This window comes from Euleptes europaea, chromosome 1, assembly GCF_029931775.1.
Source record: "Euleptes europaea isolate rEulEur1 chromosome 1, rEulEur1.hap1, whole genome shotgun sequence".
NCBI lineage: Eukaryota > Metazoa > Chordata > Lepidosauria > Squamata > Sphaerodactylidae > Euleptes > Euleptes europaea.
Window position 1 is genome coordinate 130899286 of NC_079312.1, and position 16893 is coordinate 130916178.

Sequence of the window (16893 nt, forward strand, 5' to 3'; positions counted from 1 at the left end):
CGAAGTGTTGCATCTCTGGTGTGTCGAAGTGAATTCAGTAAGGTGAGCCGGACTGCCTACCGGGCACTGTGATGTCGCGGAGAATCGCAGGAGATTTCAGCAAGAGTGATTTCGGTAGCAAGCCGGACTCTCTACCAGCCTTCGTCACCACTGTTAAGTCCGTGTGGGGAGGACACACGAGGACGAGACGGAGTTCCAACAATAACGCTTTATTGTAGTGAAGTACAGAACTGAAAACTGTACAACCTGGCCCTGCTTAAATGCTCCCCTGGCCCCTGGTGGCCGCTTCCCCCCTGATCCGTGATAGGGGGAAAACAACCCCCGGGTCACCAATGGCCTGACCCGGCTTAGGGCCAATGGGATGCATTGGCTTGGCCAATAGCGCGAGCAGGGTTTAGGAGCCTTCGCCTGGGACTCAAGCTCCTAGGTTTTCCCCTGCTACGATATTAGCTACTCACATACATTACACCTTCTACCAGAGATCTTGAGCAGGGCAAATAATGCAATAAAATCATACAACAACATAAAAGCAAGCCATATGTACAGGTGCAGGATTACATAGTTTTGTATACTTAAAAAAGAAGCAACTTTTGTATGCTTTCAGAAGAAGCAACTTAGAAAAATTTTGACTGGAGAGAAAATAAAGTCATTAACTCTTTAAACAGGCAAACTCTCATTGATTTTTGAAAAAATCTGATGTTTATCCTCCCAGCTAACCTCCATTCTGTTTTCCCAATCAAATGTATTTTGCTGAAGCACCAAATGTCATTGGGTGGAGCCAAGGCTGCTTAGTACAGCAAGTTCTGTGGGATACTTTTCTGGGTTGTGGCCTTACTTTCATAATATTCCAGCTAAAGAAAAAAAATTGCTTGCTTCTCTGTAATCACTGCATCAAATTCCTTTTCCCTTTCTCAACATACATCAAACTTGATGGAAGCCACTTTTTACCAGAATTATGATTTTCTGCAGGAAATCAAATGGGAATAATTCTGGAATACTCCATTCTCTGGTTCTTGTAGGTTATCCGGGCTGTGTAACCGTGGTCTTGGTATTTTCTTTCCTAGGAAAGAAAATACAAAGACCACGGTTATACAGCCCGGATAACCTACAAGAACCAATGAACTCTGACTGTGAAAGCCTTCGACAATACTCCATTCTCTGTTGATGTATTTGGATTATAACTCAGTCTTATTACTCCCCTTGCCTTCCTTCCAAAAAAAATGTGCCAATGGATTGTATCAGAGGAGCAAATGGGAAGGTGTTGAAGGATCATTGCTAACAAAGCATAACCACAGAAATTTGTCAGTGAAGGAAATGCTAAAAGCTATTGAGCAAGTGAATTATTTAACATAAAACTAATGAGGCTGTTGGTCTTCTTCCTAAAAGGGAATTCTTTTGTTAGCTACTAGCATTGTAAATGAGTTGCCAGTATGTTTATTTTTTTTTAAAAGATCCACCACTAAGCTATCCCAATAGTCCAATTTCACATTCTGTCCCTCATGTCATCCTGTGTCAGTGCTATAGAATACCTGTTTCTCCAAATCTATGTGATTACCTACATGGCATGTATCTTGTTCCTTCCAGCAATTCAGATAGATGAGTTTGTGCAGTAAATGAATTGATCATACCAGGCTAAAAATCTGCATTGAGCAGGCTGATTAGAGGCTGCCTTTTGGCTAGAGCTTCTGGACTTCCTCATCAAATACTAAACACTCATATTCCCATTTATCCAATAAGATCTGAAAGATCCAATTTCAGGTCCTCCACTGAAATTCAGTCTATTTTACATAGACTTCCAACAGAAAGGGTTGTGAGGGTCTGGGAGGATAGATGCATTAGGAGCTCCTAATAAGCTAGAATTGGAATTCTTTTTTAACTTGATTATTACAGGATTTAGGTATGACTCAGTGTGAGATTCTGTCATAAGGCGGTTGAACAGTTTGTTTCACTCATGCAGATCCTCAGTCTTTTAGCTGCCTTCAAATCACATCTTGCCTCTCTGCCCTCTGTGAACAAGTACTGTATAGTGACTTGGTGTGGTATAAATATATGCATGCATCATTTTGTGAAAGGTGGTGTCCCATTACACTAACAATTTCAGTGGATACCTGGCTGAGAAAAGGACCATTTTATCCAAGAGGGGGGTTCTGAGCTAACTTTCAGTCTTTCATTCTGCTTGTTAAAACACTTTATTTTGCTCTAGGGTGATGCTACTAAGTCTGATTCTGATGGGGAGCTTTCCCCCCATAGCTTGGAAGAAGACTGTGGACTTAAGAAAAACTTTTCAAATCCAGCCAGTAAGTGACAACAACAGTGGCGGATATTCATTCAAGGATAAGTGTATGTTTTTTCTACTTTAGTATGCAAAACAGAGATTGCTTTCTTTGAACTTATAGCTCCAGAATAGTTTTGCTTAAAAAAAGTGAAATCACTTTAGACCAATAAAATCACAAAAGGATGCAGTAAAAAAACCCAAAACCCTTCTTAAGGGAGCAACTTAGGAAAGATAATACCCTGGGGGTGGGGTTCAGTCTAAAACATATTTCAAATATGATTTACAGATTATTGGATATCAGAAAAAAATCACACTGCGGTTCTGGGGTCAATCACCTTGTTCAAAGGGTAAGAAAAAAAGATGGATATCCTTATGCAAGATATCCATCTCCCTGCCAAACCTGCTTCATTTTAAAGGATGTCATTATTACACAGTAGATCTGCAGGAGAGAGAAAGCAGACTGATCTTGTTGGTATTTCTGTATGAGAATGGGATAAGCAGGACAAGAAAAGCTCTCATAGGGCAATTAGAGGGAATGAAATAGACAATAACCACAGATATCTGTGAAGCTCATAGAGTAGTACAGTTATGGAAGAGAAGCTCTGTGAAAGTAGCAGCTTAGAGCAAAGATGGTAGCTTTCATGGACCCATGGAGATCACAGGTCCCCCTGCCTACGAGCTATGACCTAAATGTACTTTGTCTTTCTCAGTGATGGCTCTTTGTGACCACCCAGAGCTAAAGAAGAGCTTGACTCCTCCGCTCATCATTCACACAGCCGCTACACCAATGCCCATGCCCAAAAGTGCCATGTATGGAGAAGCAGCACAGGGTTATGATTCCCGAAGAGCTAGCAGCATCTCCATGGATCCTAATGCATATGATCTCAAATCCCCGGTATGTTGATTGTATTTTTTCTCCTGCCTTCTTTTCTTTACAGTTATACCAGAACCAAATTAAATCAAAAGAGTTTTTGGCTACACATTAGGAAGAACTGCCTGACAGAGCATTTCCTCAGGGGAACAGGCTTCCTCGGGAGGTGGTGGGCTCTCCTTCTTTGGGGTTTTTAAGCAGAGGCTAGATGGCCACCTGACAGCAAGGCTTATTCTGTAGTCTTAGGCAGATCATGAGACGGAGGGCAGGAAGGGATGAGCCAGTGCTTGGCTATTGTGGCGCTTTCTTTCATGCCCAGGGTAATGCCAATCACCACTTTGTGGTCCGGAAGCAATTTTCCAACAGGCCAGATGGGTCACAGATCCTGGAGGTTTTTTGCCTCCCTCTGGGCATAGAGCAGAGATCACTGGGGGAATGGGGGAGGGGAGGTAGCTGTGAATTTCCTGCATTGTGCATGGGGTTGGATTAGATGACTTCTTTTATTATGCGATTGATTTCACACTTTCCTGTATGTTCTCACAACTACCATTTAATCTATCTGCTGTCTGGTAAAGAGAAGGCTGTTACTCTATCCGTAGTTTATTATTTAACAGCCGCTTTGAAGATACACTGAAAGTTATAATCAGGTTTCGCCTAAATTCTCATTTGCATACAGGCGCTCTTTTTGCTCTGGAACTGGATTAGATGACCCTTGGGGTCCTTTCCAGCTCTATTTTTCTTCAACTGTGTGACAAGCCTTTCTATTTGCCTCCTGGTTTTTTGAGCTGGTGCCACCAATTAGATGTCTCTAAGCCTTGATATTAAGTGCTCAGTGATGATTAATTCTGACCTTGAGTGGGATCCTCTTCACGTTCTGGTCTTCTTCACCTCAGGTGAGCACCCGGAGTTCTCCACACAGTCCTTGGAGTGCCGGCAGTAGCTGGAACAGCCGCCGGTCGAGCTGGAACAGCATTGGGAGGGCCCCCAGCCTGAAACGCCGAAATCAAAGTGGAGAACGCAAGTCTCTTCTATCAGGGGATGGAAAGCGGAGTTCGGAAGAAGGGGAAAGCTCTGATGAAGAGAAGTCCAGCCGGACTGGGAGCATTAATGGCTCTATACCTCACCGCATGGAGTCACTGGAAACCAAAGGCTCCTTTGACTTCCAAGATACTTTGCAGGTGCCTTTTCTTTACCGAACTAGCAGCGTGCACAGTAGCCAGACCTCTGCTTCAGAGCACCAAGACTGCAATGGCAAAACGTCTGCAAGGGTCCTGATACAACAGCTACATTTGGGAGATCTGCCTCCTGAATGCGATGACTTAGATGATGAGGGCAACTTGGTAAGTGAGATTTACCACACCAGATCCCTTGCTTGGATCAGTGGTTTTGGAACAGGAATGAGAGTTCTAATCATTGCTTATTTAAACATCCACAGAATAGAACTATGAAGTAATAATGTGCTAGGAATTGTGGGGGGCGTGGACAGTGACCGTGGCTCAGTGGGAGAGCGTCTGCTTGACATGCAGAAGGTCACATGTTCAATCCCTGGCATCTCCTGCTAAAAAGTTTGATTAATAGGAGATTTGAAAGATCTCCACCTGAGATCTTGGAGAGCCGCTGCCAGTCAGAGTAGACAATACTGACTGTGATGGACTCTGTGTGTGTGTGTCTCCTTTAGTCATAGGAATCCAAATTGTGTAATCAAGAAAAATGGTCATTCTCATGTAAGGCAAGAATGGTAGCTAAGGTTGGTTATATTCTAGGGCAGAAACAACAAGCATTCCAAAGCTTAAGTGACAAAATATCAAAAGTTTCAAGTTGCCAAGAGCCACAGATATCTGGTTCCCTCTCCCATTTTTTTTCCTTCTTTACCTGGACTAGCTATTGTAGTTCTCTCCACCTACTGCTGCACTTTCCACAACCTTTGCTCTTGGTTCCATCATTTCTCTCTCATTCCCTTTCCAACTAATCTCTCCCATGACCCTGACCTCTGTCCTTTCAACAGCCTAGCATATGATTTCTGATTAATCTCCTCCTTTCACCTCAATTGCTATGCTGATGGTGGTGACTCTTTCTTCTGACTGACTCTCTGAGGATGCAATCATGCTTACAAGGGAGGAAGCCCCAGTATGATATGGGACTTCAGAGATTGCTAATTTGCCTTGACCTGGATAGCCCCAGGCTAGCCTGAGCTCGTCAGATCTCAAAAGCTAAGCAGGGTTAGCCCTGGTTAGTATTTGCATGGGCTACCTCCAAGAACACCAGGGTCATAACGCTGAGACAGGCAATGCCAAACCTCCTCTGAACATCTCTTGCCTTGAAAACCCTACAGGGTTGTTGTAAGTCAGCTGTGACTTGGTGGCACTTTCCACCACCACAAATTTGGAGGGAGGATTTTCATAATGTGCAATCCAGTGGCCATGTTTGATGAAATGTGTAGAGAACTACTTCTTCAATATGGTTAAACAGCACAATTGAAATAGTGCTGTGCATCATTTTTTGGATATTTTTTGGGTTCAGGTTTAATAGACCTGGAATTTTTTAAAAACCCCGAAACAGCCAAATCACAATATCGGCTGTTCCTGGATATGTTAATTTTTCAGGTTTATTAAACCCGAAAAATTCCAGCCTCCCCTCTCTTCCTCCCTCTTTCCTTCTCCCCCTCACCTGCTGGCTGGATCTGTGCTGCTGCCACTGAAGCCCATGTGGGTTTGAAGGTCAAGCCCAGCCAGCAGGTAAGTGGGCGGGGGATGGGAGAGGGGATTCCTCCCCAGTTTTTTTAATTGCAGTGGGGCCAAAGCAGCCCCAAATAATGCTGAAAAATTCAGCATTATTTGGGATCCGCTTTTCAGCTCCCTTAAATTGCTGCCATTTTTTTCAGTATTAACCCCCCCCCCAAATACCAATAAGGTATTTTTCAGAGGTGATTTTGGTTTGCCTTTAGCCAAATGCACACCCCTAAATTGAAAGCTAAATTGAAAGGGATTCCCCATCTTGCTGTAACTTTTTTTAATCATGCAGTGACCTAGCAAGACACAGCCTTTAACTCTCCTCTATTCCAGGTGGGGTGTGGTTTGGGATGGGGGAAGCTGTCTTGCTATGTTGCTTTGTGGCCTAAACTGATGTCACCTGCCACACACCAAATGCCTGCCCCTTAGGTAGATGGAGATGTGGAGGAAAGAAGGCATTCCTACAGCAATCTTAAAATGGACAAATTGAGTGTGGCATAAGCTTTTTTGTAGGTAGAGCCTACTTCAAGATACATGAAGTACACGGTAAAGTGTACACACACATACACACACATGGATGGAGTTGGTGGGAGAGTGTTTTGCAAGGTGAGAGTTTAAAAAACGAGTCATAGCTGATGTAAATAGGATTTGATCATAAGGAATCAACAAGCCCCTAGATGGGTCCAAGTACATCCAGATATTATGAGCTGCACTTAGTTTGCATGACACCGCATGAGATAATTACCATTTGTAGTGAATGAATCATATTTCTCCCTAGATATTTCTTGCTTGCATATAGTGACCTTGCAGTGAGAAATGGAATATCCTGGGAGGCTGAGATGTTCACTCTGTGGTTTCTCTGTGCTTCCATTTTGAATGTCCTATTTATCTTGTTTAAACCCCAGAAGAGCTGTAATGGCAGTTGATGGTGTATATTATTCAAACTTGTAATCATGATCCACATGTAGATAAGGGGAAAGAGTTGGCATCAGATTTGCAAGTTAAACTGTTTAGTGGCATGCCATTTTCTTTTACTGTTGGCAAAAAATATATAAATCGTGCTTATGAATGAGAAGGATGGCAAGCCATGGCCAATTCCAGTTCTTATTGTGGAATTGTTAACCCCTATTAGGGTTGCCGGGTCCCTCTTCACCACTGGCGGGAGGTTTTTGGAGGGGAGGGACTTTGATGCCATAGAGTCCAATAGCCAAAGCGGCCATTTTCTCCAGGTGAACTGATCTCTATCAGCTGGAGGTCAGTTGTAATAGCAGGAGATCTCCAGCTAGTACTGGCAGTTGGCAGCTCTAACCCCTACTACGATAAACTGTGATTCATCTTCACCCCCAAAAATAAAACCCTTTAAATGGCCATTGTATAGGCAGGAGGAGGGAGCACAGTGGTTGAAGCAACAGGACGAACTGTTAGGGGTGAACTGTGAAGGGATTGTGGCTCTTGTCCAAATGAAGATTTTTGACTAGACCTTGTCAGTTTCGGATCAGCCCTGTTGCAGCTTATAGTACATCCTCTCAGCAGCAATCTGTGCTAGATGTTCATTGGGCTCCCTTCCAGCTCTGTTTCTGTGATCTACTAAAGTCAGTGGGATTTTTGGCTTTAAGAAATATGAACTGGAACAAGTCACAGAGCTTCACAAAAAGTGAATGTTAAAGAAAATGGGATTTAAAAAAAGTAACTTCCTATAATCTTGAATGCAGGACTTTACATTTATTTATTAAAATATTTATATCCTGCCTTTAAGATCTCTCTCCCTCCACCCACCCCCCAGTTTTAACAATAACAACCTGTAGTTTTCCCTTGCTCTTCTCTGTTTTTTTGGTGGGCCATGTATTAAATTGAGTTCCAACAGTCTTCTTGCCTTCAATATACATTAATAACACTGGAAATTCCTAATCAGGGAAGTATTAGTAAGCTTCATTATTAGAATCTCCGGACAGCTTTTTAAAATATCCCACTCTGTTAAAAAGCTTAACACTGCTTGATATTGAAGGGAAGGAGGCATATATTTCATCCACCAAATATTGCCCATAGAAACAAATATTCATATCTGTATCCACAGGGACTTTACTTATATTAGTCTATAGCAGATTATTCTCCTAATGTTTACTATCGCACACATTTGTTACCATTTTTTTCCTCCTTCAACATCCCTATTCATATGGACCAGGTGTGTCTTCAGAAGTAGATGTTCTTTGAATAGCATAATTGAACCGTCTCTTTGAACATAATATGAACTCCAGAAGCAATCAAGCTGATTGTATGCAAGCCTCCATCTCTGGCCTTTCCAGAGAAAGAATTTCATAGTTTGGTTAGAAGGACTCTGGCTTTTTCTGGGGGGGTTTAATTCAGCAAAATCTGGATGTTGATTAGCTTTCTCAGGGGCAGCCCAATAGTCTCATCTAAAGTACCGTACCTTTGTGTCATCAGTATTTTTGTATTTCAACCCAAGAAAGAGGAGGCATCAGCAAATGTTTGACAGGGTCACATTGCCATCGCTCACAGCATAGGCTAATGGAAAGTTGGAGACAGAAAGTGGGTTCATGTCACCCTCTTTGTCATCGCGTTTAGTCTTTGAATGACCTGCTGGGAATGACTGCACAAACCCAAAATATCTTATACATTAAAACTGGACAAAGGGGATACAAAGGAGCATTCTAGGTTGCTGACACAGTCCGATTTGACTACAAAGCCTCAAGATAAATACCGGCATATCTTAGTTGAGTAAGAGATGCTCTTGGAGCCCTTCCAGATTACATAATTATCTGGATCAACCTACGGCTATTACTAGATGTCCCAAGGGACGCCTTCCGGCTTTCAAATGCACATAACCTCTTTAATCCTTGCTTATTAAACCAATTTGACTGGTATTGAGAGACCAGGTGATTCAGAGGAGATGCAGACCATCAATCTATACAGGCAGGCGAGCAAGACTCGGGCTGTTCCCCATGCACAATAATGAGCTCGTTCGCAAAACAAAATATAAATTTCACTTTGGGCAAGGAGGTGAAGGTCAAGAATAAATCTGTCATTCTCCGGACTGTTCTTACTTTGCTTGGCAGGTAGTTTTCTCACTCCAGAATTCAGTTTGTCACAGGCATTTTCATTACAATGGACATTCTTCCTACTGTTAGCAGGGGCTAATGAGATACCTAGCTGAGCTCACAGAAAAGCAGAATTCTTTGTTCCCCTTACCTTTTCCATTCAGTTAGCCTGACAGAGATCTAGTTTTTACAGTTCAAACGTCCTATAAGAAATACACCATTTTTGTTTGTTTTTAAAAGCACTGCAATTCAATTGTTTTATGCTCTGCTGATGGCACATGTGTTGAGGTGTCCTGAAGAGTAGAGGATCGCTGTGTTTCAGGTTCTAATAATGCAGCTTCTATTAAACTGGTTTCTTTCCCCTTCCTTGATTAAGAATAACCAGATGCTCATGGAAACCGTCCAGATGGCTGAAGCATTACATATTGGGCACATTGTGGCAAAAAGGAGCAGATACTTTATTAGGGCTGAGCTGAAAGGGCTCACTGCTGTTCGGGAACTTTTTTACTAGTGACAAAACTATTCCCTCCCCTTCTAGAGACTGCTTCAAAGGAGTTTGCCTGTTCCAGATGCATTGTTCTCCTTCTGAATTGACCTGGTTTGACTTGCACATAGCCAAATCTAATTTACACATGAAGCTGCCTTATACTGAATCAGACCATTGGTCCATCAAAGTCAGTATTGTCTACTCTGACCAGCAGCGGCTCAGGGTCTCAGGCATAGGTCTTTCATGTCACCTACTTGCCTAGTCCCTTTAACTGGAGATGCCAGGGATTGAACCTGGGACCTTCTGCATACCAAGCAGATGCTCTACCACTGAGCCACAGCCCCTCCCCAAATTTGTTCATTTAGGGCAATTTTTACTGTGGTTTTCTCCCTGGTGGAGACTCAAAGCAGCTTGCAAAAATACCAATTTATATACGCAAATCAAATAAACATAGAATAATATAAATAAGCAAATGAGGAACGTCATAGGAAACTCCAGGGCTAGTCAAATTTATTAATACCAGCAAAAAAAGATACAAAGCGTATAACCTATACCTAAAATTACAAATTTATAATGGAATTTATATAGACATCACACAGCTTAACATAGTCCCATTAACATTTCAAAATGGTTAGAGTATTTCAGTTGATCTTGTCCTAGCAGGGTATGACATATTTTAATAGCTGCAGCATAAAAACTTGGTGGTCAGAAGTGAAAACTGTCATTTTGCATCTATTAGGTGCAATCTTGGCCAAAAATGCATCAGGTTGGCCAGGGAAATTGTTAAACAGAGGAGAAATAAACCTTGTGCAGACATCCTGGTAGAACGAACGATGGCTCAGAACATGTTCTGAGGTTTTAATATCCCTTGACCCACAAGGGCAGAGCCTTTCTGCTATAGGGACCTTCTTGTACCTCCTGGGCTAGTCTTGCATTCCCTGGCCAGATGCTCAAGCTTCTGGCCACGCCCAGCCTTTAAGTACCTGCAGCAGGAGGAAAGCAGAAGCTCAGCCTAGATCTTCAGCTTTTGGCAGATATCTTCCCACAACTAAACTCCTTTGCTTCTACTTTAACACTGTGGCACCATCCTTGGCTGGCTGTGATTGTCCACATGATTAATCGAAGAAGAAGGATGCAGTTACTGGTAAAAAATATGACTCCAAAGCAGCAGCAGATAATGCAAAAATGGCGACAGGGATGTATTGGAAACTAGTTATATTTTTATCCTGCCCTGCCATCAAGCTGGCATATATAATTCACCCCCCTTCACTTCATCTGCACAAGAACCCTGAGTAAAAACAGAAACTGCGAGATTAGATGGACCACAAGTCTGATCCAGGAGGGTTGTTATAGTATTGTTATGCCAAGCACAGGGGTCGCCATTTATTGGGGGAAATTAGCTGGAGACTAGATAAAGCTTTTGGAAGAGGCTGGCATGGGGATCTTTAAAATCAATTCAGCTCCAGATGAGCAAACCAATAGAAAGAGGCCCAATAACGAAATGTTTTGTGAATTTTAAGGATTTTATTACAAGTCAGATTAATTGCACATACACACAACATTCCCAACACATACAGAGCCAAGGAAGCAAAGATTGGGGTGGGGGGTCACAAGGATAAAAGGTACCCAGGGGGGAGTTATATTTACCTTCCTGAAGAGCGAGGTCCCAGAATTACAGCTGCAAGAGGGGAAGGGGGAATAGGAACTGCGCATAACTGCAGGGCTCACATTTTGTGTCCAAGGGGGAAATGGCAGCAGTTTGCTAGGCCAAATGCAGATATATTTATACCCCTTAATGTAGCTGGAGGCTATGCCTGGCAGTGTCTGGGAATGGCTGGTCATTGCCAGTGACAAAGGCTTGATTGCTCGAGATAGGATTAATAGGGTGCAGTGAATAAGGTCATCAGAAATGATGTCTAAAAACTTGAGATTTAAGCGTCCACGCATTGAGTTATAGAATTGGAAATTAAGGTGAGGTCTGGAAGAGGTGAGTCAGAGGGCTAGGCTGGTGGCAGGATAGGATTAAATGTCTGTTTGAATAGAGAGTGGAGATCTTGCCAGGTGTTTGCGATCCACTGCAGGATAATTATAGAAATGCAAAAAGGCTTGTCTTCGTCTTCTTTTGTCTTCATTGAGGAGCAGCAACATTCCTTTCGGGGGAGAGTATGGCATAGCCTTGCTGGTTCAGCCCAGTCAGCTTGCCGTAGCATGGCACAAACAAGAGGGATGCCAAGAGACCCCTTTTTGTCTCTGGCTACACCGCCCTGTTCCATCCTTTGCACACTATCTCCAGTGCTGAACACTTTGTGGGGTGCCCCAGGGTAGCTTAGGGACTATTTGGATATCACAGCAGTATAATAATAGTATGCTCCTTACTAACTCTCCATTTTACTCAAAGAAGCCATATTTTTGCCACTCTTTCTAAACAGCCCTTTTCACTTCAATAGAACATCTCAGGATATGCAAATGAATATTTATTCTGAATAACATTTGAAGTCGTTGAACATGCTATCATGTTGTGCAAAATTAAAATCCATTGAGGAAATGCTAATTGGAATAACAAATCAGCTGCAAATATACAGTGTGATCCAAAGTTGCATTCTTCTAAACCCATCAACTTCAGTGGACGTACACATGTGTAACTCTTCTTAGGACTGCATTAATGGCTGCTACATAGTACTCAAGACTTTTTTTTTTTTTTTAGTAAATGCAGAATCCTGCAGTGGATTTCTAGGTTTGTTTTTTTAATTGAACTAGATAGAAAAGAATATTAGATAGTTTTGTATACTGCTTTTTTTTTTTGCCATAAAGTAACAGCTGACTTATGGCAACCCCATACGGTTTTGAAGGCTAGAGAGGTTCAGAGATGGTTTGCCAGTGCCTTCCTCTGCACAACAACCCTGGTATTCCTTGGTGGTCTCCCATCCAAATACTAGCCAGGGCCAACCCTGCTTAGCTGCTGGGATCTGACAAGATCAGGCTAGCCCTGGGCTATCCAGGTCAGGACACTTATTAGTTAGCACCCATAATACCACTAGAACTAAGTAATGAGCTTCTCCACGTTTAGGACATTTTTAGTAAGGTGAAGGATGTTTACTTATATACATAAAGACATGGTGCCTCTCAAAAATAATGTAAAATTGCCTGTTCTGCCCCCAGAAAATACCCTGTCATTTCAAGGTCATTTATTTAATTTTTAAAAATAGTTTATTCTCTTAACAAAGAATGTTCTTTCTCTCTCTCTGTCTCTCTCAAGCTTCAGGGCTAACATCAAATCATATTTTAAAATCTTGTTAAGAAGTCATCAGGCTTTTTTGTGCAGCAAGGCTGTTCCCCTGACTCCTGCTGCGCAGAAGCTGTATCAGGGCAAGAACCTACAGAGGAGAGTTAAAGGGGAAATCACTCAGACAATGTTATGTATAGATGGCTTAGCTGATTTTGTTTGTTTGAAATCTGTGCCCTTTGAACATAAGAACATAAGAAAGGCCCTGCTGGATCAGACCAAGGCCCATCAAGTCCAGCAGTCTGTTCATACAATGGCCAACCAGGTGCCTCTAGGAAGCCACTAACAAGACGAGTGCAGCAGCACCATCCTGCCTGTGTTCCACCGTACCCAAAATAATAGGCATGCTCCTCTGATACTAGAGAGAATAGGTATGCAGCATGACCAGTATCCATTCTAACTAATAACCATGAATACCCCTCTCCTCCATGAATATGTCCACTCCCCTCTTAAAGCCCTCCAAGCTGGCAGCCATCACCACATCCTGGGGCAGGGAGTTCCACAATTTAACTATGCGTTGTGTGAAAAAATATTTCCTTTTATCTGTTTTGAATCTCTCACTCTCCAGCTTTAGCAGATGACCCCATGTTCTAGTATTATGGGAGAGGGAGAAAAAAAAAGTGATGCTTCACGTTTGTGGTAGCTTACAACAACTAAAAGATGTTCACATTTGAAACTAAAGTCAACAGCTGTCCAGCCAACAGATGAATAAAGGGAAAACTTTCATCTCCTTATGAAGTCTGACCCCATGTTTTTATGGGGACTGATTTAGAAACCTCTGGTGATGCTTCTGTTTCACCCTGTGATGGGCATGCTCCCCAAATCCACACCAAGGAAGGGCTGGTGCTCACCCTCTTCTTCCTCCTCCTAGTACTGCTGTTGTGCTGCTCCTCAAGCTTTCCTGTCCTCTTCTGTTACCGCTGAATGTCCGCATGGCCCCCACAGTGACAGTGTAGCAATTGCTAGAAACGCCAAAAGGGCTGCGTGCCCAAGGTGTGAACAGAAAGGAGGACAAACTCAGTAGGTGTTCTTCAGCTGCTGCTAACCAGGTTCTTCCCCCAGATCCTCCCTATTCAGAAGCATCTCTGGGTCAAGTGCCTGTGAGCAGAGATTCAATGAGAAGTTATTCAGCTGCTGCTAGCTCTCTAGGTAGCAGGAACTTCACTGATTCCCTGTTCCTCCCTTGAAAATGAGAACCTCAGCTCATGTGATGATGGTAGTTAGAACAGGTCTGTTTTGAATATCTTAAGAGATACTATGGCTCATAGGGAGAGAGGCCGTTAAGCAGGGTTGCCAGCTTCGGGTTGGAATATACCTGGAGATTTGGGGGTTGGAGACTAAGGGTTTGGGGAGGGGAGGGGCTTCGACAGGTTACAATGCCCTGGAGTCCACCTTCCAAAGCAGCCATTTTCTCCAGGTGAACTGATCTCTTATCGGCTGGAGATACGTTTTAATAGTGGGAGATCTCCAGCCACCATCTGGATGTTGGGAACCCTACCATTAAGGCATACCTGTGATGTACAAGGAGGCACTACTATTTGATTCTAATGCAATTTATTTGGCACCCATTCTGAGTTGGTTTGATTGAAGATAGTGATTTCTTTGATACATAAGCTCATATGACATCATGTCACACTATTTAATTTATTAGAAGTTATTTAATATTTAATGTTAACATTTAAATGTGTGTCATGCAATGCAAACATGGAGTGCTGGATGAATAAGAAACAAGAGATTCATCAGATGTTTCAGAGTTTTTTCACTGTGGGTAAAATAAGGAGGGATTTTCCAATTTATGTCTAATTTTCAGGACCTCAAGTTATTTGACATAACTTAAAGTTTACATTTGTTCTCCTGGGAACACTTGCTTTGCCCCAGTTGCCTTAATTTATTTCTGGCAGACTGCGATTTTACATCTTTGTGGCCTTAACCATGCCACACATTTGAGTTTATTTAGCTTTATTGTTTTATTCTGCCATCTTCCCCAGATGATTTGAACATATGCACTGAGACTACCCATGAGGATATTCCTTGTAAACTCTGAGGTGAAGTCATAAGAGCGGTATAGTTATTGAATCAGCTACATAGGACTACTGAAACTCCCCAATGGGTATTGATTTAATCCAGTCCTTTAGTCATGCTTTCAGCTGGACTCTGTCAGTCTGAAATACTTTTAATTGATAGACATCTTGCAGTAATTCGCAGATTTTTAAAAACACTGTGGCTCAGTGGTAGAGCATCTGCTTGGCATGCAGAAGGTCCCAGGTTCAATCACCGGCATCTCCAGTTAAAGGGACTAGGCAAGTAGGTGATGGCAGTTTCCTGTATTTAACCTTGAATTGTTACCTTTGTCATGAACCAGTTTAGGGCCCCTTCTCACATTATGTTTGTGCTGGGTGAGTTGCACAAATATGTGACCCCCTTCTAGCATACATGGATAACATCAGAAGTCATGGGCCATGTGGGATGAATCCATCTTATTTCTCTTCTGCACCCCAGTGCTCCCCCAGTTGCTGAGACTGGTGATTCTAGGATGAAGGTCCTCTTACATGGTCCAAGACTTTTCAAGTTGCCTTCACAGCACTGACAGCAGCTGTGCTTGAAGTGGTTCCCATTAGGGCTGTTGAAAAAAAAATTCGGCAAAATTCGGGCCATTTTTATTCGGGAAATGCTGAAGTCCGAACTCCCCCGCTTCGGGTCCTTGCAATTCGGCATGAGATCCAGAGTTTGGGGAAAAATTCGGCTGAATAAAGCCATTAAAAACACAATCGCGCCTTTCCGCGTTTCCAGGGGGCATTTTTGGGGGTAGAGGTCCCAAACTTTCAGCGTAGCTTGAGGGGACCCTTCTTCCAAGAACCCCCAGGTTTTGTGAAGATTGGGTCAGGGGGGGCTGAGATATGGGCCCCGAAAGGGGTCCCCCCTCCTTAATGTGCATCTCTGACAATGGGGGTTTGCAATTAGCAGAGCTAGCCTCCCACTCCCAAAGCTCCCAGTCCCGACAAACAGCTGAGCTGGGGGGAGCAAGGGTGGGGCAGGTGCAAAGAAGTTTGCAAAGCAACACATTTGCAACCATGCAAACCATGCAAAGCAACACGTTTGCAACCATGCAAAGCAACACGTGACGCCTGGGAGTTTGCAAACCATGGAAAGTGACAGAGGCACGCTAGCTATGCATAAGGAGCAGGAGGGGGTGGAATTTCCCCTTTTGCATCAGACTTGGACCAGGCAAGTGCATTCTTTAAGTCACAATTTGAAAACCAGTTTTGAGCAAGCATCAAAATAGACCTAACCGATCTTATGAATGAGGGAAAACCTGAGGACACACAAATGAAGCCCCCCCCCTCAAACCAGGGAGAGAGAGACTGGAAGGGGCACACACACCCCAGGAAGAATGGGCGAAAGCCCCCTTTGGCTTCCCCACCCACCCACAGAAACTGCTCCCTCCCCTCACACACACACACACAGACTCTGCTTCCCCCCACACACACACACACGAGAAAAATTATAGAGAAAAGCTCCAAAATGGGTCTTCTGTTCCATCTTCTTCACACCTGCCCCACCCTTGCTCCCTGAAGCTCAGCTGTTTGTCGGGGCTGGGAGCTTTGGGCATGGGAGGCAAGCTCTGCTAATTGCAAACCCCCATTGTCAGAGATGCACATTAAGGGTGGGGGGACCCCTCCCGGCCCCATATTTTGGCCCCCCCTGATCCAATCTTTACAAAACTTGGGGGTTCTTGCAAGAAGGGTCCTCTGAAGCTATGCTAAAAGTTTGGGGGCTCTACCCCCAAAAATGTGCCTCCTGCAGCCACGGAATGGTGCGAATGTGTGCTGTAAATGGAATAAAAATGCACATTAAGGGGGGACCCCTTCCGGGGCCCATATTTCGGCCCCCCCTGGTCCAATCTGTACAAATCTTGGGGGTTCTTGCAAGAAGGGTGCTCTGAAGCTATGCTGAAAGTTTGGGGGCTCTACCTCCAAAAATGCGCCCCCTGCAGCCATGGAATTGCTCGAATGTGCACACGCACCCCCCCCCCAAGGGGGATCTTTCTCACACACAAACAGATACTCTCTCTTTCTCTCCTCGGGCCACGCAGCAGCCGGGCTCATGCACTCAATCGGGACTGATTGGCCAGAAGAAGACCCAGCTTGGCCACCGATTGGCCGCGGGAGAATGCTGCTTACTAACCGACGGT

At 43.6% G+C, this 16893-nt stretch overlaps 1 protein-coding gene and 1 non-coding gene across 6 annotated transcripts in view; one reads left to right on the top strand and one right to left on the bottom strand.

Annotated features, from left to right (window-relative positions):
• CACNA1G (calcium voltage-gated channel subunit alpha1 G) overlaps window positions 1-16893 on the top strand; it is a 234858-nt gene that overhangs the window by 117179 nt on the left and 100786 nt on the right. For all 5 annotated transcript variants that reach the window (XM_056867108.1, XM_056867110.1, XM_056867111.1 and 2 more), the window contains exons 14-16: window positions 2204-2297; window positions 2986-3170; window positions 4040-4486. In XM_056867108.1, the coding sequence (XP_056723086.1) occupies window positions 2204-2297; window positions 2986-3170; window positions 4040-4486 (726 nt within the window). The remainder of the gene's footprint in view (window positions 1-2203; window positions 2298-2985; window positions 3171-4039; window positions 4487-16893) is intronic.
• Window positions 9691-9762, bottom strand: TRNAT-GGU (transfer RNA threonine (anticodon GGU)). The gene has a single exon. It is a non-coding gene; the product is annotated as a tRNA-Thr (tRNA).